The sequence below is a fragment of the Antechinus flavipes genome, chromosome 2 (genome assembly GCF_016432865.1).
Source record: "Antechinus flavipes isolate AdamAnt ecotype Samford, QLD, Australia chromosome 2, AdamAnt_v2, whole genome shotgun sequence".
Taxonomy (NCBI): Eukaryota; Metazoa; Chordata; class Mammalia; order Dasyuromorphia; family Dasyuridae; genus Antechinus; species Antechinus flavipes.
This window is the reverse complement of record NC_067399.1, coordinates 499,732,000-499,755,598: the sequence shown is the minus strand read 5'-3', so window position 1 is coordinate 499,755,598 and position 23,599 is coordinate 499,732,000. Positions and strand designations below refer to the sequence as shown.

Sequence of the window (23,599 nt, the reverse complement as noted above, 5' to 3'; positions counted from 1 at the left end):
CACACACAAACTTTGTGTTTGGGGTGAGGAGGAAAGGGAAGAAAGTTGCATGATAACCAAAATTAAAAAGGAAAAAAAAAAAAACAAACCCAAACCACAAACAATCCTGCTAGATCAAAATCACATAGATCTGTGACTCTGACCCCAGGCAAAGGGCAAAACTGGCCTGCCTGGTCCATGACCAGCTTGGGCTGGGAAGAGGTTAGGGCAGACGCAGTATGCCTCAGGGTCATTATAACCCCAGTTGATTAAACAAATCTGAGAGTTGGGGAAGAGTCTTCCTGGAGCTCCTATGATCCAGAGAAAGGGAGATGGGGCGGAATGTGGTGTTACTACTTTCTAATTTACAGAGGAAGGAGCTGGATGCTAAGAACCAGCCTGGGATAAACCTCCAAACTAGTCCTGAAACAGATCAGGTGGGTGGGACTGAGATAGGAGATCAAGCCTGGAGTTACCTGAGAGGTTTTTTTTTTTTTTTTTTTTTTTTTTTTTTAATGAGGCACCTTAAAAAAAAAAGGTTATCTAAAAAAGCAAACAAAAAACAAGATTACTTTTCTTTTAAAGGAGGTTACCTTTAATTCATTTAAATGAGGCTACCTTTTTTTAAAAAACTAGGCTACCTTTAATTTATTTTAATGAAGCTATCCTTTTTTTTTTTTAAATGAGGCTTCTTTTTTTTTTTTTTTCGTTGAAGTGGGGGTGGAGCTAAAGCTGACTGGTCCAAGCAGGAGAGGGAGGGACACTCAGTCTACTTTTTACTGGGGAAGGAAGCCTGTCTTCTCCCACAACTTATACACTTGCTCTGTCTTCTTCCCTATTCAGGTCAAAATGTCTAAGCAAGTGCAGGCTCGAAGGCTGGAAGGCATTGACAAGAACCCTTGGTGAGTAAGAAAAGAGAGAGAGAGAGAGAGATAGAGAGAGAGTGTGAGTGTGAGTGTGAGTGTGAGTGTGAGTGTGAGTGTGAGTGTGTGTGTGTGTTTAGGATTTGGGGAAAATGAAAGAGACTGGAGGGCTGAGGGGGAACATAAAAGAATTGACCAGAATCTTTGGTGGTCTAGAACAAAAATATGTGTGACCTAGGAAATTAGGACAGAGAGGTGTCAGGATGGGAAATTATTAAACCTATTTAGTAGGACAAAGGAGGAGGGAGAATGAGGACCTTAAGCCTTAGGATTTTGAAAGTTTCCAGCCTACACAAATGTGATATTAGATTTGTCTCACTTGCCCTTCCTACTCACCCTTCCTGTGGTGAGGAAGATATGGAAGCCAAAACTCTCTGGACTGAGAGAGGGAGGAATTACTTAGCTCTGGGGATCGAGAAAGTTGGAGATTGGAGTAGGGGATTGTTGTGTTTTTTTTCTTCTTTAAAATAATATAAAGGTTTTCTCTGGGAGAGAGAGGTAGGTTTCTCAGGGAGGTTTTCTTGGAGGCAGCTTTAGTATTTGTTCGGATCAATAATTACCCCAAATGCAGCCAGCTGGTAAAAATACAAACGTTTATTTCTCCTTCCAAGTCTTGTCTCTTTCCTTGGGCCCGGATAGCTAGATTCTTAGAGGCCTCTCTCTCTTCTTGGTTCCAAGAGCTCCCCCCGAATGTCTCCAAATCCAAAGGTTTTGTCCTTCAGCCTCTGCCTCTGCTTTCTTCAGCCTCCAGCCAGCACAAAGATGGAATGAATCTCTTGTCTCCTTCATTTGGGATTCAGCTAGCTTTCTGGAGAGTCTTTCAGACCAGCTTGGTCTCAGTGGGGGAAGTGCAGAAGCCCAGCCACCACAGAGAGCCTTCTCAATCTCCTGCTCAACTATCGAATCGTAGCTTCTTCCTCCCAAAACTCTCCTTCTGCCACCAGCCAGCCAAGTGGAAAATATTTTTATAAATCACTCTTCACTGGCTTATATATGACTCTTCTGAGAGAATGGGATTATGGTTTTCTCCCATAGTGCTCTCTGGCCCTAAGAGCTTCAAGGGAGGTGTGAATTCACAAAGTTACAAAGTTTACTTTGTGAATCCCCCATACTTGTGAACTCCAATGAGTAAAGGTGCAAACACAAGCATTGTATCAATTAGTTCTACTTAGTACCTTATTTCAGGTTCTGACCCAAAACATCTTCTTGTAAGAGCAGATCAATAATCTATCAACTCTAATGAGTTAGCAATTTGTAAAGATTCTAACAGGGGATATCTAGTCATGAGGAATAGGAGGACATAGGAGGCCTGAGTGAGGCAATTAGTGAATGCTAAAGGGCCTTCTGATTTGCCTGTGGTCTGCTGTCATTCATTCACCACAATGACAAATCAAGAGAGACTTACAAAGATGAATGAGATTGTATCTATTCTTAATAAGTCACTTAACTTCTGTCTGCCTCAGTTCTTCAACAGTAAAAAGCAGATCATAATAACCTCCATCTCCCAAGTGGTTGTGTACCAAGAGATAAATATTTGTAAATTTTTTAGCACAATGCTTGGCACATAGTAGGTGTTTAATAAATGCTTCCTCCTTAACTGGACAATGAATAGATACATAGAAGATACCAATAATAGTAATAGCTTCTATTGAATAGCTAACATTTATATAGTTCTTAGGATGTACCAAGCTTCTTCCTCAGTGTTTTAATGTCTTATACTATATAAACAATGACTTTTTTTGAGGACAGAACAGGGAATTTGAGATTATATCAATGGGCCAAAAAATCGTTTACTATGTTCCAGATACTGGGCCAAGCTCTGGGAATACAAAACAAGGCAAAAGGGATTTACAAAAGACTATGCACAAACATACATACACACATATATATTTATGATAAACTGAAGAAAACCTCAGAGGGAGAGATTGGGAATGTTTTTTTTGGTAGGAAGTAAGATTTTAGCATACTTGAAGGAAATCAATAGAAAATGAGGAGGGATAGCATGTCAGGTATGAGACAGCCAGTGGAAATGCACAGGGTTTAAAAGAAGGCAACTGGAAGGGGCCCTGAGTTCCAAACATTAGCTTCCTATGGCTTGGATTAAGTTATTTCAATTCTCACAGGCTCAAGTATTCTTGTCTGTGAAATGAAGGAGTCATAACACATCAGGGGGTCAGCAAACCAGAATGATCTTCCCTGGTTTTTATATAATTTAGAAAGCTGAATTGTTTTTACTTTTAAAATTTTAATTTTATTGCCTTTAAAATTTTTATGTATTTTATTCAATAAAAATTATTGGGAAAACTAGAAAAAAAAAAAAAAAAGAAGGCAGCTGGGCTCACAAGTGGCAGAGTAGACTGGGCCCTAGAATCAGGAGGACCTAAATTCAAATTCGCCTCAGACTCTTAACACTTACTAGTTGTGTGATCCTGGGCAAGTTACTTAACCCCCATTGCCTCTCCTCTCAAAAAAACCCAAAGATGCACAGGGTCAGGGCATGGGAATGTCTTGTGCAAGGTACAGAAAGGACCTCAGGATCACTGAATCTTAGAGAATGTAGAGGGGAATTGTGTAAATTTATAATAATAATCATAGCTAGGTTCTAAACAGCTTTAAAAATATTTCATAGCAACCTTAGGAAGTAGGTGGTGTTAGTTTTATTTCCATTTTACGGATGGGGAAACTGCAATAAACCAAGGTTGGTAACCTACCTAGGCTCAGAGTTTGAGGCCGGATTTGAATCCAAGCCTTCCTGGCTCCAGGCCCAAGAATACCTAGCATGTCACCTACCTATCATAAATAGAAAGACAGGAAAGGAACCAGGAAACTTTTGTTAAGCTGGTCTGAAAGGCAGAGTCCTGCCTTTGATGCATGCTTGTTGTGCCATTCTGGGCAGATCACCTCAGCCCTCAGTGTTCTAAGCAGAGAAGATGCTGACCTACCTTGGTAGAGAGTATTTTCCCAACTGGGAGTACCTATGCTAACAAAATTAATAGTCTGGTCACTATCTCTAGATACATATCCCTTCTGAGAACCTTTTGTCTCTTAACCTAGCTCCTTGCTTCTCCTGAAGAGTCATAATGGGCATGGACTGGACTTGGAGAACAATGGGGTGTCCTCTGTTTCATGATCACTGTACTTTGTGGCCAGAAGCTCAGGGCCATTTATTTCCCAAGGGCTTTCTGAGAACCTGGACTTTCTGTAGAAATCTTGCTACAGAGCCCTGCAGATGACAATTTAGCACTTCACAGAGGTAGGAGGGTAGAAGAGGAGGAAGAGAAGTGGCCCATCCCCCAGAAGTGAGTAGCAAAGGATGGGAGTTCAGAAATCTAGCTAGCAAATCACCTCTCTGGACCTCGGTTTAACAGGAGCGTTGGATTTGTAAGGTTCATTTCAGCTGATCCTCTGACACAGTTCTGGCTTTCTTCTAACCTTTTGGGGTCATGGAGCAGACCAGACACCAATGTCTCCCACCTTCTGATCATGTCCATGGACATGTTGTTCCTTGTTCTCTAATTCTATTTTCCTGGTTTTCCATTTTCCCCCAGGGTGGAATTTGTGCAGTTGGCCAATGAGAATGAGGTTGTGAACTTGGGCCAGGGCTTCCCTGATTTTGCACCTCCAGAATTCTCCACGGAAGCGTTCAGACAGGCTGTCACCAGAGACATCATGCTCAATCAGTATACTCGCGGTTTTGTGCGTCCCCTCTCCCTCCCCCTCTCCCTGTACAGTCTCCTTTTCCTCAATCCATTCCAGAACCGCCCCACTCTCCTATAACCTGAACATAATGACCATATTTAACCAATAATTTTTCTGCATATTTGTCTTCCCCCTAAGGATATGGGGATTTGAGTTCCAAAATCAAAAGGGATAAAAAGGAAAACTAGCCCAACCAGGGAGACAGTCTGGTGATCCTCTCAATTCCTTCTACAGGGTCACCCTCCCCTGGTAAAGATCCTGGCTCAATTCTTTGGAAAGCTGCTGAAACAAGACATCGATCCTTCAAAAGATGTGCTTGTGACAGTGGGTGCCTATGGAGCCCTTTTTTATGCTTTCCAGGCCCTAGTGGATGAAGGAGATGAGGTGAGAGATGGGAAAAGTGAAGAAATAGAGGTCTGAAGGTTCCATATAAAGTAGATATCTGGTCCTAATGGCAACCCCCTCCTTACCTTCATTTGTACCCAGGTCATTCTCATTGAACCCTATTTTGACTGCTATGAGCCCATGACAAAGATGGCTGGTGGCCGTCCTGTGTTTGTGTCACTAAAACCGGTGAGAATTTCAAAGGACCTCAGGCAGGGTGGGTAGGGTTCAAGGACAGATCCTAGGAAGTAAATGTAGCTGAATTCTGACTCTTTAGGGGCTAGGAGATGGGGGGACATAGGAGGAAGAAAAGTAAAGAGAAGGTGAGGGCAGGGAGGCATTAGGGCAAGAAGACTAACTTGGGAAACTGAAGGCAGTTCTGGCTTCTCTTTGGCTTTCTCTACTAGCCACCACCTGATGATGGCAAGTTGATGTCCAGTGGTGACTGGAAGTTAGACTCAGATGAACTGGCCAGCAAGTTCACCCCTCGAACCAAAGCCATCGTCATCAACTCACCCAACAACCCTTTGGGCAAGGTAAATGTTATGCTTTTCCTGGGAGGTCCGGGAAAAAAATCAGCAGAATATCCATATACATGTTAGCATTTCTAAGTTATACTCTTAGGAATTTAACAGTGTCAGACTGAGAGCTTAGGTAATTTGTAAACATACAGCCTTTATGTCAGAGCTAAAATTTGAATCCATCTTACTAGTGGCAAGACTAGCTCTCCACTACTTTATTTTGCTGCCTAATTCTATCCTATATAATCTTATGTAATACTTAAAGGTTTACAAAGTACTTACATTATATTCATGACCTCATTTGATACTTATAAATAAAATATAAGACCTTATTTATAAGACAGAAAAGGGAAATGGAGGTATAGAAAAGTGAAATGACCTTCCTGGGGTCATATAAGTAAGACAGCTAGAACTTGAACCCAGATGTATTGAATGAGTTCAGTGTTCTTCCTACTTTATTATAATATGTTATTTAGGAGAGGCATGAAATGTTTCTTGGTAAACCTCTCCTCCTTTGATTGGAACTGGATTGTCTACTATCTCTTCAAATGTTATCCGTGGTCCTTTCCTTTCTCCCTGGGGGTAGGGTGAGTCCCTGCTGGATTGCATTCCATCATGGGCCTAATTTTTCTCTTCTCTCCCCTCCCCTCCTTTTCTTTATAGGTGTTCAGCAAAGAAGAACTTGAACTAATAGCAAAGCTGTGCAAAAAACATGATGTCCTGTGCTTCAGTGATGAGGTTTACCAGTGGCTGGTATATGATGAAGAGAAACATATCAGCATAGGTATGCAAACTTGAGCATGGCTCCTCCAGAAAAGAAGGGATAGGACCCAGAACTGGCTAGCCCATTAAATCTTAAAAACAATAATTTGTTAAGTGCCAGCATTGCCAAGCACTGCAGGTACAAAGAAAAGCAAATTTAACAAGTATTCTTTCATGCTTTCTGATAGCAAAACATTGTATCAAATTTTGGGGGACAACCCAAAGTTCAGATGAGATACGATCCCTGCCTTTATGGAACCTATGGACTGAGAATCCTACCCATAGCATTCTGAGCCAATGGTCATTTAGCCTTAGTCTGAAGGCCTCCAGGGAGAGGAAAACCACCACTCTCAAGGCAGCCCACCTCCTTTAGGGTGACTTTAAAGTTTTCCCTTATATTCTTTTCAAAGATGTCATTGTTTCTGGTTCTATCCTTTGGAACCAGACAAAATTCATCTGCTTCTTCAGTTTTTCAAATCTGTCATGGCCTCTGAAGCTTTCATTTCTCCAAGGCTAAACATCTCCAGTTCTTTCATCCACTCCATATAGCAGAGTGTCCAATACTTTCAGACCCTTGATCACTCTTTTCTGGATACACTCCTAATCTGTCTGTATCTTTACTAAAATGGGGTGCTCAGAACTAAGCACAGTTTCCCAGATGTGGCCTAACCAGGGCAAATCATCATGGTACTATCAATTCCTTATTTCTGGATTCAATAATTTCTTTAATTGAGCCTATGATAGATAACATTATCATTTTGGCTTACCAAAGGGCTTTGCTCCAGCACAGTCCTGATTGTCATAATTTGGTTCATCAAACAAAGAATGGTGGTAGTGATTTGGAATCTGCTGTGATATGGGACATATATGGAGACTCAATGGATATAGAAGACAGATAACTCCTTCTTGAAGCCCACTAAAGTCCCCATGTCTTTTCCAACAGGAATCATTGTCTAGCCTTCTCTCTCTACTCATATACATTTTTTTTTTGGACATAATCAGGGTTAAGTGACTTGCCAAGGATCATATAGCTAGTAAGTTTCTGAAGCTGGATTTGAACACAGGTCTTCCCGATTTCAGGGCCAGTGCTCTATCCACTGTACCACCTAGTTGAACCCACTGATTTATTTTTGAAGTTGATAATTTTTAATCCATTACAAGTGTAGAACTTGACATTTACCCGCTGTTAAAATCCATCTTATTCAACTCAGTTCTAGATTGTAAAGATCTATTTGGAGGGGGCCTCTTGTCATATGCTGAATGCATATTAGTAACTCCTCTAAACTTGATATCTTCTGCTAGTTTGTTTATTAAGTATGCTCGCTAAACCTTCACCTGAGACAGTATTAAAAGTATTAAATAGCTCAAGACTGAAAACATATCTTTGGGCCTCTCCTCTAGAGACTACTTTCCAAGCTGACATCAAGCCACTGATGACAGTTCTTTGTGTATTGAGATTTAGCCAGTTCAAAATTCATCTAACTCTTCTAACCCATCCCTGTCACAGGAATCACCAGAAATTTTATTTAAATGCTTTGCTATGATCCAAGTATGCAACACCTGTAGAATTCCCTTAATCTACTAAAGATTCAATTAAGTTTAGAGTTGAAAAAAGTTTTGGAGGCCGTATAGTTCAACCCACACATGGAACTCCTTACAACACATCTGACAAAATTGATCTTCTGGTTTCTACAAGAAAACTTCCAATAAGGACAACAACAGTGTTGAACAAATAGTGTTCTATTCATTTCACTTAGCATCAGTTTATGTAAGTCTTTCCAGGCCTTTCTGAAATCAGCCTGCTGTTCATTTCTTGTTGAACAATAGTATTCCATAACATTCATAAACTATAACTTGTTCAGCCTTTCCCCAACTATGGGCATCCACTCAGTTTCCAGTTCCTTACCACTACAAAAAGGACTGCTACAAACATTTTTGCACATGTGGGTCCTTCTCCCTTTTTTATGGTCTCTTTAGCATATTGACCCGTAGAGACACTGCTGGATCAAAGGGAATGCCCGGTTGGATAGCCCTTTATTAAACTATCTCTTTAATAAGTTCTAAAATTTTCCCTGGAATACAAATTAGACTTACTAGTCTATTATTAACCTTTTCCCTTTGTTGAAAAATGAGACAATAATTGCCCTTCTACAGCTCTTCAACTCTTCTCTCTTTTCCAGATATCTTCCAAGAAGGAAGAAAGCAGTTCAGTTCATCCCATAGTTCTTTGAAATCTTATGCACCTAAGCCTAAATGCTCTATCAGGGGTCCTCAAACTTTTTAAATAGGGGGCCAGTTCACTGTCCCTCAGACTGTTGGAGGGTCAGACTATAGTAAAAACAAAAACTTTGTTTTGTGGGCCTTTAAATAAAGAAACTTCATAGCCCTGGGTGAGGGGGATAATTGTCCTCAGCTGCCCCATCTGGCTCATGGGCCGTGGTTTGAGGATCCCTGCCTAGATGCTCAATCCATAAATCTGCAAGCATTTAAGGGCCTCTTGTGTGCCAGGCACTTTACTAGATATTGAAGACACAAATGAATCAATCTCTGTTTTGGGAGTACTTAAATCTTATTTAAGGGACAAAATAGATATACACATATTAAGTATATACAAAATAAATACAAGGTAAATGGTGGCTGCAAGGTGGCAATTGAGGGAAAGGGAATGAGGAAAGGCTTCATGTAGAAGAAGCTTCTTGAGTTGAATTTTGAAGGGATTCTAAGAGATTGAAGTGCATTCTTCAATGAGGGAGTATGGAGAATGCATTCTAGTCATGGGAATAGCCAGTGAAAAATGCAGAGATGGGAATCGGCATCATGTGTGGACAAAACCCAACAAGGTCAGTATAGCCAAGGAGGAGTTCACAAAGAGGAGTAATATATAACAAGTCTGGAAAAGTGTTTGGGGGATAGATTGGGAAAGGCCAACAGAAGATCTTACTTTTTATCCTAGAGGCAATAGGATCAAAGATTTAGAGCTGGAAGAAACCTGTAAGTGCAGATCCTCCTTTCACAGATAAGAAATTTGGAATCTAGAAAAGTTAAGTAATTTGCTCAACAAGATCACAGATAGGAGCAGCAGAGCCAGCATTTGAATCCAGTTCTTCTGCCTCCTTTTATTAGAATATCAAGTTCACCTCATTGCTCAGATTTTGTGCCTTCACATATAGACAGCTGAAGTTGCAAGCTTCATTGTTGGCTTCTTTCTTGGATATTGCTCTTCCTATGATGTACCTGTTACTCCCTGTGGCACCAGACTTATCAGATCTACCTAGGACGTTTTCTCCTCCACAGAGAGCTTATTTATTTAGTGGACAGAACACAGGAAGGAATGTTAGTTGAAATCCAATTATCTCATCAATTCTCCCACCTCATTTCACCTTGTTCTTCAGTTTCATGTTTCACCTGAATGCCCCTGTTCTGTCTCTACTTGAAGGACTAATTTACTTAGGATGTGATACACAAGTTTATAAGACTCAAGACAAAGTCAAGTTGTCTATTTAGATCTTCCCATTTTATTTTGTCTTGCCACCACTCCCCACTTTCTTTTCCCTTATTTATCTGGACAGTAGGCTCTCTGTCCTAGCCAGTAATATTCTCACTACTAGGAAGCACCTGAGCCCACATACTTGTGTGAATGGTCTGGGTATATAGGGAATGTGCATATAGCTGGACTGATCCCATTAAAGAGAGTCTGTGTGAGAAATGATGAAGGGAGGGATGCATTCAGAGAAACCCAGAAAGATTTATGTGAACTGACAGATAAATGACTGAAAGAATTAGGAGCTCCGAGCAGGAACAAAGAAAGAGAAAGCATGCTAGCTTGTACTGTACCCTCCAGAAGATGCTTAGTGTCCTTGGTCTCTTGGCCTGCTACAGCCCACTGTGGGGCACTTGACCACCCACCATTCAGTTTGTTGCAATCCTCCCAACAGCCATTTTTTCTTTTCCTTGGCAGCCAGTCTTCCAGGAATGTGGGAACGCACCCTGACTATTGGCAGTGCAGGAAAAACTTTTAGTGTCACTGGATGGAAGGTAAGCCTTGGGAAAATATGGGGACCTGAAAGATCAAAGTAAAGGAAATCTGCTTGAGAGCAAGAGTGGAAAAAAAAGTAACTTTTGGAAAGAATGGGGATCCAGAGAAGAATCTAATTCTTTTCTTATTCTGATCCAGGTGGGTTGGGTCCTGGGTCCAGATCATCTTATGAAGCATCTTCGAACTGTTCACCAGAATTCCCTGTATCACTGCCCAACACAGGCTCAGGTGAGGGATTGGAACTCCTTTCTTTCATGAGAACCTCTGGAATTTGGTCAGGGACTCTGGAGATTCATAAACCAACTCTAGACCTTGGGATGGATCCTGCCCCCATCTCATCTCTATCCCCATCCTGGAAGAGATTGTCACCAAGAAGAGTGAATGTTCAGAGGAAAGGGTGACCTTAGGAAACCTGATGGATCAGAGGCTGCTGTACTTAGAATTTACTTAGATTCTAGCAAAGAATTTGAAAAAGTCTCTTAGCCTTAATTTGTGGATAAGGTGGAGGGATGTGGGGTTAGACTAATAGTGCAGGAAGTAGATTCAGCACACTCTTAGGCTCTTGCCATGTGAAGATCAGCTGGAAGAACTAGAAAGACTTTAGAAGAGGATGCTATGTGAAGGACTCCTATGAGGAAGAAGTTGGCCTTGTTCTGTTAGGCCCCAGAAGACCAAATGAAGGCTCACTAGTTAAAGAGAAGCAGATTTAGGCTGGTAGAGAACATCGTAACTGGCGCTGTCCTAAAATGCCTGAGACTGCTTGCAAAGGTCATGCCCTGTCTCCTTCATTAGAGACTCTCGAGTAAAGATTGGATTATCAGGCATAGGATAATATTGTAAAGGAAATTCTTGGCCAGATGGGAATTGGGCAAGATGGGGTAAAAGTGCTCTTCTCTTCTGAGATTCTGTGATTGAATATATTTATTGAACCTTGCCCAATCTTGGTGCTAGACACTGGCTGATACAAAGAATCATGATAGTGATCCAGTTGTCACTCAGCTTTTATTAAAAATCACACTTAAAGGGCAGCTTGATGGTGCAGTGGATAGAGCACAGGCCCTGGAGTCAGTAGGACCTGAGTTCCAATCCAGCCTCAGTCACTTAACACTTCCTAGCTGTGTGACCCTGGGCAAGTCACTTAATTGCCTCACAAAACAACAAAAAAAAAAAAAAAAAAAAAACTACACTTGCACAATCCATCCTTCACAAATCTACCAGAATAATCCTTCTCAGGTACAGGTCTGATCTGGTCACTTTCCTCCTGCTCTGAAATCTTCATTGACTCTCTAAATCCCATGAAGGTAAAATACAAGCCTTTCATCTTAACATCTAAGTCTTCCAACTGGACTTCATTCCTGGCTGGCTGGCCTCATTTCATATCCATTCTATGTTCCATATGACCTGGATAATTAGCTGTTTTCTGTATTCATTATGTTCCCTCCTGCTCCTTACATTCCAGCCCCTCATCTCCACTTTCAGAATTTCTCCTTGGGATAGTGGGGAGCTTTGGAAGGTGTTTGAGCAGGGTAAGTGACAAGATCATAGGATTATAAAACTTAAGAGCTGAAATGAACTTAAAAAATATCCAGTCTTATAGAAGAAGAAACTGAAGCTTAGAGGAGACCTTATTCATTTAGTTGGTGATAGAAGTCTAATGAAAATAGGGTTCTAAAAAGATGAAATTGAGACTTGTGAATGAGTGATTGGAAAGGAGAGATATTAGAGATGGAAAGACCAGTGAATAGTCCTGTTAAGAGCCTGAACTAGGTCGGAATTGATAGGAATAATAATTACAACTCACAAGTACATAGCATTCTAAGACTGACAAAGTACGACAAACAAAGCTGTGAGGTAGGTAGTACAAGTATTGTTATTATCTAGTTGACAGATAGGGAAACTCAGGCTCAGACAGGGTGCGGGACATATCCTAGGTCACAGCTACGTGACATTGCAGATGATGACTGGGTCTAGTTAGGTGGAAGGTTATTCTTGACAGCATCCCGGCTAGCCCCTACCCCTCTCTTTCTCCTCCATTTCAGGAAGCTGTATCTTCCAGTTTTTCGAGGGAGCTGCGGCTCTTTGGTGATCCAGATAGCTACTTTGTCCAGTTGCCTAAGGATGTTCAGAAAAAGCGGGATCACATGATGAACAGCTTGCAGACCATTGGCATGAGGCCTATCATCCCCCAGGGCACCTACTTCCTCATGGCAGACATCTCCAGCTTCAGTAAGTCTGGGGGAAGGGGCAGAGTGTGGCTGGGGGGAGGGAAGGGGATTCATCCAGGGCTCTCATGTGATCCCCAGAGAAGAAGATGCCCAACCTGCCCGGCTCCGAGGGGGAAGCCTATGACTCCCGCTTCATTAAGTGGATGATCAAGAACAAGGTGAGAAGGACAGAGCGCTGCCTCCTCCCAGGCCCTTTCTCTCTTTTAGCCTCAAATCAGGTAAGACCCCTTGTGGCTCCGGCCTTCTCCAAAATAGGTAGTTCTGGACAAGAACTTTCTTCTCCCCTTCCCTCCCCATGCCCACCCCATCTCACCCTCAGACACTCTCAGGACTCCTTCCCTGAGACCTCTTTCCCCCTCCAGGGTTTGGTGGCCATCCCAGTCTCGGTATTCTGCAGCTCGGAACAGAAGGAACATTTTGAGAACTACATCCGGTTCTGCTTTATGAAGGTGAGTGTGAGGAAGAGTGAGGAAGCAGGAGCTGGGGTAGGGAGCGCCATCTCTACAAGGTCCCAAATGCAAGCTCCTCTTAACTTCAGAGGGAATTTTTTGAGCACCAGGAACCCAAGGATCCAAATTCATGCCAGAGACTGGCATTCATTGTCTCCATGAAACGCCTATAGTATAGCGATGAACAGGTGGGCAAATGCTGGGCCCATGTCCATCAACGGCCCTTATTTCCTCTCCAGAACCACTATGCTTATGTGGGTTTTGCTACCTCACCCCTCCCTGGGCCCGGCATGGCCATAGGGCTTTTTCCGCCATGACTGCACCCGGCATCAACGGTGCATCCCCAGCCCCGAAGAGAGGCAAAAAGAAGGCTTATTGGCTCCTAGACTAAGCAAATTGATTTCAATCTCTGTTTAGAATGATTCCACTCTCGAGGCCATGGATGATAAGCTACAGCAGTGGAAGAAAGAGCTAGAAGCCTGATTTCTGCACTGGACTCCCCCATTTCTCCTCCAGATCTCTTTATTTGATTGGACCCTTCCTCCTCTTTCCATCTATCCTATGTATTTTGAGCATTCCCAAGTCTGGTGGAGGAAGGAGGGAAGCTCCTTAACTAGTGCCTAAGGGAGAGGGAAAAGTGAAAAAAGGGAGCATAGCTGCCCCAGGTCTTTCTCTTCTCCCCCACCCATTCTGCTTTAGTGAAAGTCTGCTGCCCCTTTTATATTAGGATTTGGGGATCGGGGAATCCTCACCTACCCAATATCCACACTGCTGTCCCTATGAAAGGAAACATTCAGCTTAGTCAGCATTAGAATGGTAGGGCTCTCCCTAGAATGTTTCTCCCTCCTTTATCATTTCCTCTTCTTCCTGTTGAGTCATAAAGTGGGATTTCCCTCTACTCTAAACACCTGAATCAGCCACCCCAACCGAGGATGGTTGCCAGCCAGGCCAGAAATCACCTACATTTTACAAGGATACCTAACATCTTGCTTTCATCCCTTCTTGATTCCATATTGCTATAACTTATCTTGTTTTTTTCTCTTCTCCTTTGACTTTCAAGGGGCTAGTACATCAAAAGGGTCAACAGTAAGGCTGCCTTGCATAGCCAATCAATCGTAGTCTTGGGCAGATCCACTTAAACTTAAATTAAGAGTGTTTACCTCAAACCAAAAGCCATATTTTCCCTTTAATAAAATTTATTACATTCTGTATAAACTGTTGTTCTTTGTTCAAAATCCCTTTGCTTTTTACCTCTGGGGACCAACCCTATCAGTTAACAAAGCACCAACAGACACTTGTCTGCTGTGTACTGGGCACTGTGTTGAGCACTATGGGGTTCAAAGACAAAAGAAGGGTCCCTGCTTTGAAAGTTCTGCAATATAGGAGAAATTTAAATAACCAGGTACATTCAAGCTATAAACAGAGCTGAGGGGAATCAGACTGGGAAAGGCATTGGGTAAAAGATAAGACTTCAGCTGAGTATTGAAAAAAGCCAGTCAATGATCCTTTGATTGTATCAATCAGGCTGCTTCTTTTTAAATTGAGAATAATGTTTTTAAGATAACTTTTACATCAAAAAATCCAGCCAAAGATGCTCTGGTTCAGCCCAAAGTCACCTGAGAGGGTAGAATGAAGAGGCCCTCAATGTAGAGCAATAGACTCTCATTATATTTCTATAATTCAGGCTCTTTTACTTCTGAACTGGACTTAGTACAGTGCCTGACATGTAATAAATATTTGTTGCTTAATTTTGCAGTAATCTTCTGATTGGTTTCTCCCTTCTTCATACGTGAAACAGGTCACAAAATTAATATTCTTTTTTTAAATTAATATTCTTAAAACAGATCTGACTAGATCAGTCCTTACTCAAACATCTTCAATGATTCCCTACTGCCTTTAAGATAAAAATGAGTATATAAACTCCTTATCCTGATTTTTTAAATATGTAATCCTTCCCCCCAATTAAATGTAAAGACAATTTAAAACATTTTTTTATTTTGAATTCCAAATTTCTTTCCCTTTTTCCTGCTTCCTAAAATGATAAGCATTTATATATATAGGTTATACATGTGTAATCATGCAAAACATTTCCATATTAGTCATGTTGTTAAAAAAAAAAAAAGGAGGAAAGTAAAAAAAAATTAGTACGATTCAATCTACATTCAGATTCTATCAGTTCTTTCTGTAGATGAGAATAGCATTTTTTATCTTGAGTTTTTTGGGATTGTCTTGAGTCATTGTATTGCCAAAAATACAATGCTAGAATAACTCTGATTGGCTAAGATGACAGGAAAAGATAATGATAAATGTTGGAGGGGAGGTGGGAAAACTGGGACACTTAATTGTTGGTGGAATTGTGAATCGATCCAGCCATTCTAGAGAGCAATTTGGAACTATGCCCAATGTTGCTATTAAACTGTGCAAACCCTTTGATCCAGCAGTGTCTCTACTGGGCCTGTATCCTAAAGAAATTATAAAAAAGGGAAAAGGATCCATATGTGCAAAAATGTTTGTAGCAATTCTTTTTGTAGGGACAAGGAACTGGAAAGTGAGTGGGATTCTCAGCTAGAGAATGTAAATGAAATATGAATATAATGAAATATTATTGTTCTGTAAGAAATCATCAACAGGCTGATTCTAGAAAGACCTGGAGAGACTCACATGAACTAATGTTAGTAATAGTAGTAGAAAGAAAGGAACAAGATTATTTGATGATCAATTCTGATGAATGTGGCTCTTTTCAACAATGAGATGATTCAGTCCAGTTCCAAAAGACTTGTGATGAAGAAAGCTATCTGCACCCAGAGAAAGGACGGTTGAGATTGTGTGGATCACAACACAGTATTTTTTTTTTAAATAAGTTTTTATTGACAGAACCCATGCCAGGGTAATTTTTTACAGCATTATCCCTTGTACTCATTTCTGTTCCAATTTTTCCCCTCCCTCCCTCTACCCCCTCCCCCAGATGGCAAGCAGTCCTTTACATGTTGAATAGGTTACAGTATATCCTAGATACAATATATGTGTGCAGAACCAAACAGTTTTCTTGTTGCACAGGGAGAATTAGATTCAGAAGGTATAAATAACCTGGGAAGAAAAACAAAAATGCAAGCAGTTTATATTCATTTCCCAGTGTTCTTTCTTTGGGTGTAGCTGCTTCTGTCCATCCTTGATCACTTGAAACTGAACCTATCTCTCTTTATAGAAGAGATCCACTTCCATCAGAATACATCCTCAAACAGTATCATTGTTGAGGTATATAATGATCTCCTGGCAACACAGTATTTTTCACCATTTTTGTTGTTTGCCTTTTTTTTTTCCTTTCTCATTTTTCCCCTTTTTTTGTGCAGCACGATAAATGTGGAAATATATTTAGAAGAATTGTATATGTTTAACCTGTATTAGATTACTTGCTCTCTAGGAGAGGGGCACAGGGAAAAGTGAGGGAAAAAAATTTGGAATACAAAATTTTGCAAAGGTGACTGTTGAAAACTATCTTTGCATGTATTTTGAAAATTAAAGGCCATAATTTTTTTTTTAAAAAGGATAGCTAAGTTATTTACAATTGATCATCATATGATATTGCTATTGCTATATGCAATGTTCTCCTGATTTTGCTCACTTCATTTCACCTCAGTTTGTCTTTCCAAGTATTTCTGAAATCTGGCTGTTCATCATTTTTTATAGAACAATAATATTCTTTTACAATCATATACAACTACTTGTTCAGCCATTCCCCGGGTGATGGGCATCTTCTCAATTTCCAATTCTCTACCACCACAAAAATAGTACTATATAAATTTGAACATGGAGGTCTTCCTTTTTTAAAAAAATCTTTTTGAGATACAGATCTAGTAGTGGTATTTTTGGGTCAAAGTTCATAACTCCTTAATATCCCAATTATTCCCTTTCCAATATTTATCATTTTCCTTTTTCTATCATGTTACTCTGATGTGTAGTACATTTTACATTACTCTAATCAAAAATAATTTTGAGCATTTTTTCATGATCATAGATAGCTTTAATTTCTACATCTGAAAACTACCTTTGACCATTGATGGCTTGTATTCTTATAAATTTGACTCACTTGAGCATTGGTTTTGTTTGTACAAAAATATTTATAGCAGTTCAATAGTTGTAGTCAAAAATTGACAACAAAAGAGGATATTATGCTATTGGGGAATGGTTAGATAAATTATAGTGAATGAATGTAAGGGAATATTACTGTGCCATAAGGAATAACAAAATTACTCGTTCAAGAGGAAACTGGAAAGACTCTACGAACTGAAGCATAATGGAATGAGTAAAAGTTAAGAGAACAATTTATATAATGATAACTTTATAAAAGAAAAACAACTTTGAAAGAGTCCAAGGACTCTGACTAATGCTGTGATAAGGATTTGGATAGTGACAATGACAGATTAATAAACAAAGAAATATTTTTAAAATAACCAAGGTGGTAGACTGTCATTTTTTACTTGTGTGATCCTGAGCAAGTCACTTAACCATTGTTTACCTCAGCTTCCTCATCTGTAAAATGGGGATGATAATAGCATCTGCCTCTCAGTATGGTTGTGAAGATTAAATAAGATAATAATTGGAAAACATTGTGCCTGGCACATGGTAAACGCTATACAAATGTTAACTGCTATGATTTTTATTTTTGTGATAGTCACTTGACCACATAAGGACCCAGTTTTCTCAACTGTAACATAAGGAGATTGGCCTGGATACCTTTCCAGATCTCTTCCAGATCTAAATCTATATTCCTATAACCTCAATTTAAATGGTTCCTCTTAGAGGGGCTATTTTCATTTTTGTATCTTTTTAATATTTAATATTTTTAGTTTCTCCAGTGATATGTAACTTTAAAATTTTGAGTTCCTGATTCTCTTCTTCCTTCTTCCTCCTACCCATCTTTAAGAAGGCATATATGAAGTTATGTAAAACATTTCCATAAAAGTCACGTTGTGAAAGAAAACAGAGTTCTCCCTTCTTCCCCTTAAAAAAATCCACAAAAAAAATAGAGTATATTGAAATTTGTCTTCAGACACAATCAGTTCTTTCTCTGGGAATGGATAGCATTTTTCATCATAAGTCCTTCAGAGTAGTTGTGAGTCATTGTATTGCTGAGAATAATAAAGTCATTCACAGCTGATAATCTCAGAACATTGTTATTATTCTTTACACTGTACATTTCATTTTGCTTGAGATCATGGAGGACTTTCCAGGTTTTTCTGGAAATATCCTGTTCATCATTTCTCATAGAACACTAATATTCCATTATAATCACATGCCACAGTTTATTCAGCCATTCCCCAATTGATGGACATCCAAGAGGGGCTATTTTAAAATATACTGTGAACCTAATCGTCAACAAACAGCAACATTTCTTTTTTTTAAATATTTTATTTTATTTTATTTAATAATAACTTTATATTGACAGAATCCATGCCAGGGTAATTTTTTTACACCATTATCCCTTGCACTCGTTTCCCCTCCCTCCCTCCACCCCCTCCCCTAGATGGCAAGCAGTCCTATATATGTTAGATATGTTGCAGTATATCCTAGATACAATATATATTTGCAGAACCGAACAGTTCTCTTGTTGCACAGGGAGAATTGGATTCAGAAGATAAAAATAACCCAGGAAGAAAAACAAAAATGCAGATAGTTCACATTCATTTCCCAGTTTCTTTCTTTGGGTGTAGCTGCTTCTGTCCATCATTTATCAATTGAAACTCAGTTAGGCCTCTTTGTCAAAGAAATCCACTTCCATCAGAATACATTCTCATACAATCTCGTTGTCGAAGTGTATAATGATCTCCTGGTTCTGCTCATTTCACTTAACATCAGTTCATGTAAGTCTCGCCAAGCCTCTCTGTATTCATCCTGCTGGTCATTTCTTACAGAACAATAATATTCCATAACATTCATATACCACAATTTACCCAGCCATTCTCCAATTGATGGGCATCCATTCAATTTCCAGTTTCTAGCCACTACAAACAGGACTGCCACAAACATTTTGGCACATACAGGTTCCTTTCCCTTCTTTAGTAAAACAGCAACATTTCAATATACAAAGAACAGGAAAGAGGATTTGTCTAAGAAACCATGGACTTTAAATAAAAAAGAAACTATGGATTTCTGGTACGTTATACTTGTTTTTTTAAGAAATATCTATGTCAAGCTTAACAAGATAGAAAAAAATTGCTATGTTCCCTTCCACATTTTTTGTTTTCAGTGCATTTTAAAATTTTTCTTATTAATGCTATAAATCACTATTGAGTAGGGAAATGTAAATTAAGACAACCCTGAGGTACTGCCTCACACCTCTTAGATTGTCTAAGATGATGAGAAAAGAATGATAAATGTTGGAGAGGATGAGGGAAAACTATGACACTAACACATTGTTGGTGGAATTATGAAATGAGCCCACCATTGTGGAGAGCAATTTGGAATTATGCCCAAAGGACTATCAAACTGTGCATACACTTTGATCCAGTAATCTCATTACTGGGTCTATATCCCAAAGAGAAAATAAAAAAGGGAAAAGGAACCCATATATGGAACAATGTTTGTCATAGCTCTTTTTGTAGTTATCAAGGAACTGAAAATTGAATGGATCCCATCAATCAGGGAATGGCTGAATAAGTTATGGTATGTGAATTTAATGGAATATTATTATTCCATAGAAAATAACGAGTAGGTTGATTTTTAAAAAATTTTTAATAGCTTTTTATTTACAAGTTATATGCATGGGTAATTTTACAGCATTGACAATTGCCAACCTTTTGTTCCATTTTTTTCCTCTCCTTCCCCCGACCCCCTCCCCTAGATGCCAGGATGACCAATACATATTAAATATATTAAAGTGTAAATTAAATGCAAAATAAGTATACATGTCCAAACCGTTATTTTGCTGTACAAAAAGAATAGGACTCTGAAATATTGTACAATTAGCCTGTGAAGGAAATAAAAAACCGCAAGTGGGTAAAAATATAGGGATTGGGAATTCAATGTAATGGTTCTTAGTCATCTCTCAGAGTTCTTTCGCTGGGCGTAGCTGATTCAGTTCATCACTGCTCCATTAGAAGCAGTGATTTGGTTCATCTCATTGCTGAAGATGGCCAGGTCCATCAGAATTGAGCGTCATATAGTATTGTTGTTGAAGTATATAATGATCTCTTGGTCCTGCTCATTTCACTCAGCATCAGTTCATGTAGGTCTCTCCAGGCCTTTCTGAAATCATTCTGTTGGTCATTTCTTACCGAGCAATAATATTCCATAACATTCATATATCACAATTATATCTCCAATTGATGGGCATCTACTCAGTTTCCAGTTTCTGGCCGCTACAAAAAAAGACTGCCACAAACATTTTGGCACACACAGATCCCTTTCCCTTCTTTAAGATCTCTTTGGGGTATAAGCCCAGTAGTAACACTGCTGGGTCAAAGGGTATGCACAGTTTGATAACTTTTTGAGTATAATTCCAAATTGCTCTCCAGAATGGTTGGATGTATTCACAATTCCACCAACAATGTATCAATGTCCCTGTTTTCCCACATCTCCTCCAACTTTCCACATTATCTTTCCCTGTCATTCTAGCCAGTCTGACAGTTGTGTAATGGTATCTCTTAACTGAGCAGGCTGATTTTTTTTAAAACCTGGAAAGACTTACATGAAGTGATGCTGAGTAAACTAATTAGAACCAAGAGAACACTATACACAGTAATAACATTATGTAATGATCAGCTGCAATAAACTTGGTTCATGAGCTAACTTGGGGTGGAAAATGCCGTCCACAGACAGAAACTATGGAGAAGCATAGCATTTTCACCCATATGCTTGTTTGTTTTTTCTTTCTTGTGGTTCTTTTTCCTTTTGGTCTGATTTCTTTTGAATAACATAACAAATAAAGAAATAGATTTAAAAGGATTGCACTGATTTAACCTATATCAAATTGCTGTCTTGGGGAAGGCGGAACCAAAGGAAGAAGGGAGAAAAATTTAGAAGTTTTATAAAAATGTATGCTGAAAATGATCTAGGCACTTGAAGAAAGCAAGTCTCAAGGCCAGATTCAAAACCTGCCTCTGACACTTACTGGCTATGTAACCTAGATAAATAATTTAAATTTATCTCCAAGACACAAGAGTCTAAGAGACCAACTCACAACATAGAGTGGGTTTCTTCATGTGAGAGTTTTCTAAAACAATATTACAGATTCTACTCGTCTTCCCTGCTTTATCACTAAACATCTCCTTCACCCTCAAGTAGATTCCTTCTCTTTTAACAAAATGTACAATGAACAAATGAACAAAATATAACAGGATGGCTTTCTCTGAGCCTGGCTGAATTTGTCATTCTGTTCCCTTAGTCCAGAGGTATCAAACATATAACCTACAAAATATCTGCAGCTAATATTTCTAGAGTGCCTACTGTGTACCAGGCACTGTGCTAAGCAAATGTTACTTCACTTGATTCTCACAACAATCCTGGGAAGCCCATGCTATTAATTATCATACCCATTTTGTAGATGTGGAAACCGAGGTTAAATGACTTACTCAGGGTCATACAGCTAGTGCCTGAAACCAAATTTGAAATCAGGCCTTCCTGATTTCAGCCTGGCACTCTATCTACTCAGCCACCTAGCCACCATATGAAGTCCAAAACACTACCAAGTGAGTCCTCCCTACCCCTTGCCAACCAAATTAAAATATAACTGGAAAATATTAACAAATTAAAACACACCAAAACACAGATAATATTAACGTGTGGTTTTCTAATTCAATCTGAGGTCTGCTTATTTCTCCATCTCTTTTGCTGGATCATCCTCCAGGTCACACCCTCTAAGTGTAGTTGTCCCTCAGGGTTCTGTTCTGGGCCCTCTCCTTTTATCCTTCTATACTAGATTACTTCATCAGCTCCCATGCATGTAATGACCATCTCTATGCTGATCATTCTCAGATCTACCCATCCTGCTTCAAACTCAGCTAATCTCTAATTGCCTTTCAGACATCTTGAGCTGGATATCCAGTAGACATCTTAAAACTTGATGTATCCAAAGTAGAACTTATATGATCTTTCCCTCTAAACCCTCCTTCCCCACTACTACCTTCCAGATTACTATAGGGGACAACACCTTCCTCCCAGTCCTTTAGGATCCCAACCAAGGAGCCATCCGGGCTCCTCCCCATCCCATATCCAAGCTATTGCAAAGACCTGTCCACTTGATCTTTGTGACATCTCTCAAACGCGTCCCCTTCTCTCTGACACTGCCAGCCTTCTAGTACAGGACCCAATGGTCCCACAAATGGATAACTGAATTAGCTTATTGGTGGGTCTGCCTGTCTTAAATCTCTCCTCACTCCAATCTATTCTCCATTCAGCCACCAAAAGGAAGATCCAATCATGTCACACCCTCTACTAAATAAACTCAAATGGCTTCCTATCCCCTGCAAAAGCAAATGCAAAATCCTCTGGTGTTCAAAACCCTTCTACCTTCTCAGTCTTAACACCTTCCTTCTCCCTACATTCTCTGATCCATTGTTGCTGGCCTCCTGGCTGTTCCACAGGACTCTATTTGAGCTCAAGGCAATCTCAGAAAAATTTTCAGAAAAAAAATCATCCCTCAGTCCTGGTAAATTTCAACCCCTTCTTCTGTGCCTTAGCAAGTAGTTTGTCCCGCATCTAAAAAGATTTATCACTAATAGAACCACCTCGTAACTATACTGCATATGCTTGAAGGATTTGTGGCTTCATCCCCACTCAGGTAATCTTCTTCCGACTTTAGCAGTCTGCCTTAATAATTGCTGTAGCTGGACGAGTTCCTCTACACCAAACTGAGTTAGCCTGGAAACAGTCACCGTCTGAATCTGACAAAACTTGCTAAAGCCTGATCCCAGATCTCCAAGCTTGCATTCTGCAGGGCAGAGGACATAATGAACTTATGTCACCAGGAAGCGGCTGGGCAGGAAATCTCCAGCAGCAGCAGCAGACGCAGCAGAACACTTTTTTTTAAATAGCTTTTTATTTACAAAACATATGCATGGGCAATTTTTCAGCATTGACAATTGCAAAACCTTCTGCTGCAAATTTTCCCCTCCTTACTTCCACCCCGTCCCCTAGATGGCAGGTAGTCCAATACTTTTACACAGTGCAAAGTCCCGTCATTGCTCGGGAGGCTGGGAGTCCTAAGACCTGGCTTCTGGTCAAGGCTCAACCACTGATTTCTTCCTGTGATCCCCGACAAGTTGTTTCCTTCCTCTGAACCTCGGCTGCCTCACTTGTGAAATGGGATGAGAATCCGGGTCCACCTCCACCGAGCTGGAATGAGGAAGAAATGAGAAAAATCTGGAAAATGGGATTTAATTCCGACCCTGCCCATAAAAACAACAGAGAGTTATTCCTAAAGGCTGATTGAGGGTGGTTTGGGGTGGGGGCACCAGCAAACGCTAGGCCTACAGCTAGACAGCTCAGGACGTGCGGAACAGCAGGGGAGCCGATCGCTCCGAAGCACGTGCTCCTCCGACCCGGGGCCATCCCTCCCTACGCTCCCCGCCCTCCGCACTCATCTCTCTAGCTCCCTGATTGGACGGCTGAAGGAAAGGGGGTG

At 40.2% G+C, this 23,599-nt stretch overlaps 1 protein-coding gene across 5 annotated transcripts in view; it reads left to right on the top strand.

The window, feature by feature from the left end:
• KYAT1 (kynurenine aminotransferase 1) overlaps nt 1-14,193 on the top strand; it is a 63,566-nt gene extending 49,373 nt beyond the window's left edge. For all 5 annotated transcript variants that reach the window (XM_051980134.1, XM_051980132.1, XM_051980133.1 and 2 more), the window contains 12 exons: nt 823-881; nt 4,451-4,598; nt 4,836-4,985; nt 5,088-5,174; nt 5,393-5,521; nt 6,170-6,290; nt 10,227-10,303; nt 10,443-10,532; nt 12,344-12,530; nt 12,608-12,687; nt 12,892-12,978; nt 13,396-14,193. In XM_051980134.1, the coding sequence (XP_051836094.1) occupies nt 829-881; nt 4,451-4,598; nt 4,836-4,985; nt 5,088-5,174; nt 5,393-5,521; nt 6,170-6,290; nt 10,227-10,303; nt 10,443-10,532; nt 12,344-12,530; nt 12,608-12,687; nt 12,892-12,978; nt 13,396-13,461 (1,275 nt within the window). In that variant the 5' untranslated portion in view covers nt 823-828 and the 3' untranslated portion in view covers nt 13,462-14,193. The remainder of the gene's footprint in view (nt 1-822; nt 882-4,450; nt 4,599-4,835; nt 4,986-5,087; nt 5,175-5,392; nt 5,522-6,169; nt 6,291-10,226; nt 10,304-10,442; nt 10,533-12,343; nt 12,531-12,607; nt 12,688-12,891; nt 12,979-13,395) is intronic.
• Nucleotides 14,194-23,599: the final 9,406 nt, after the last annotated feature.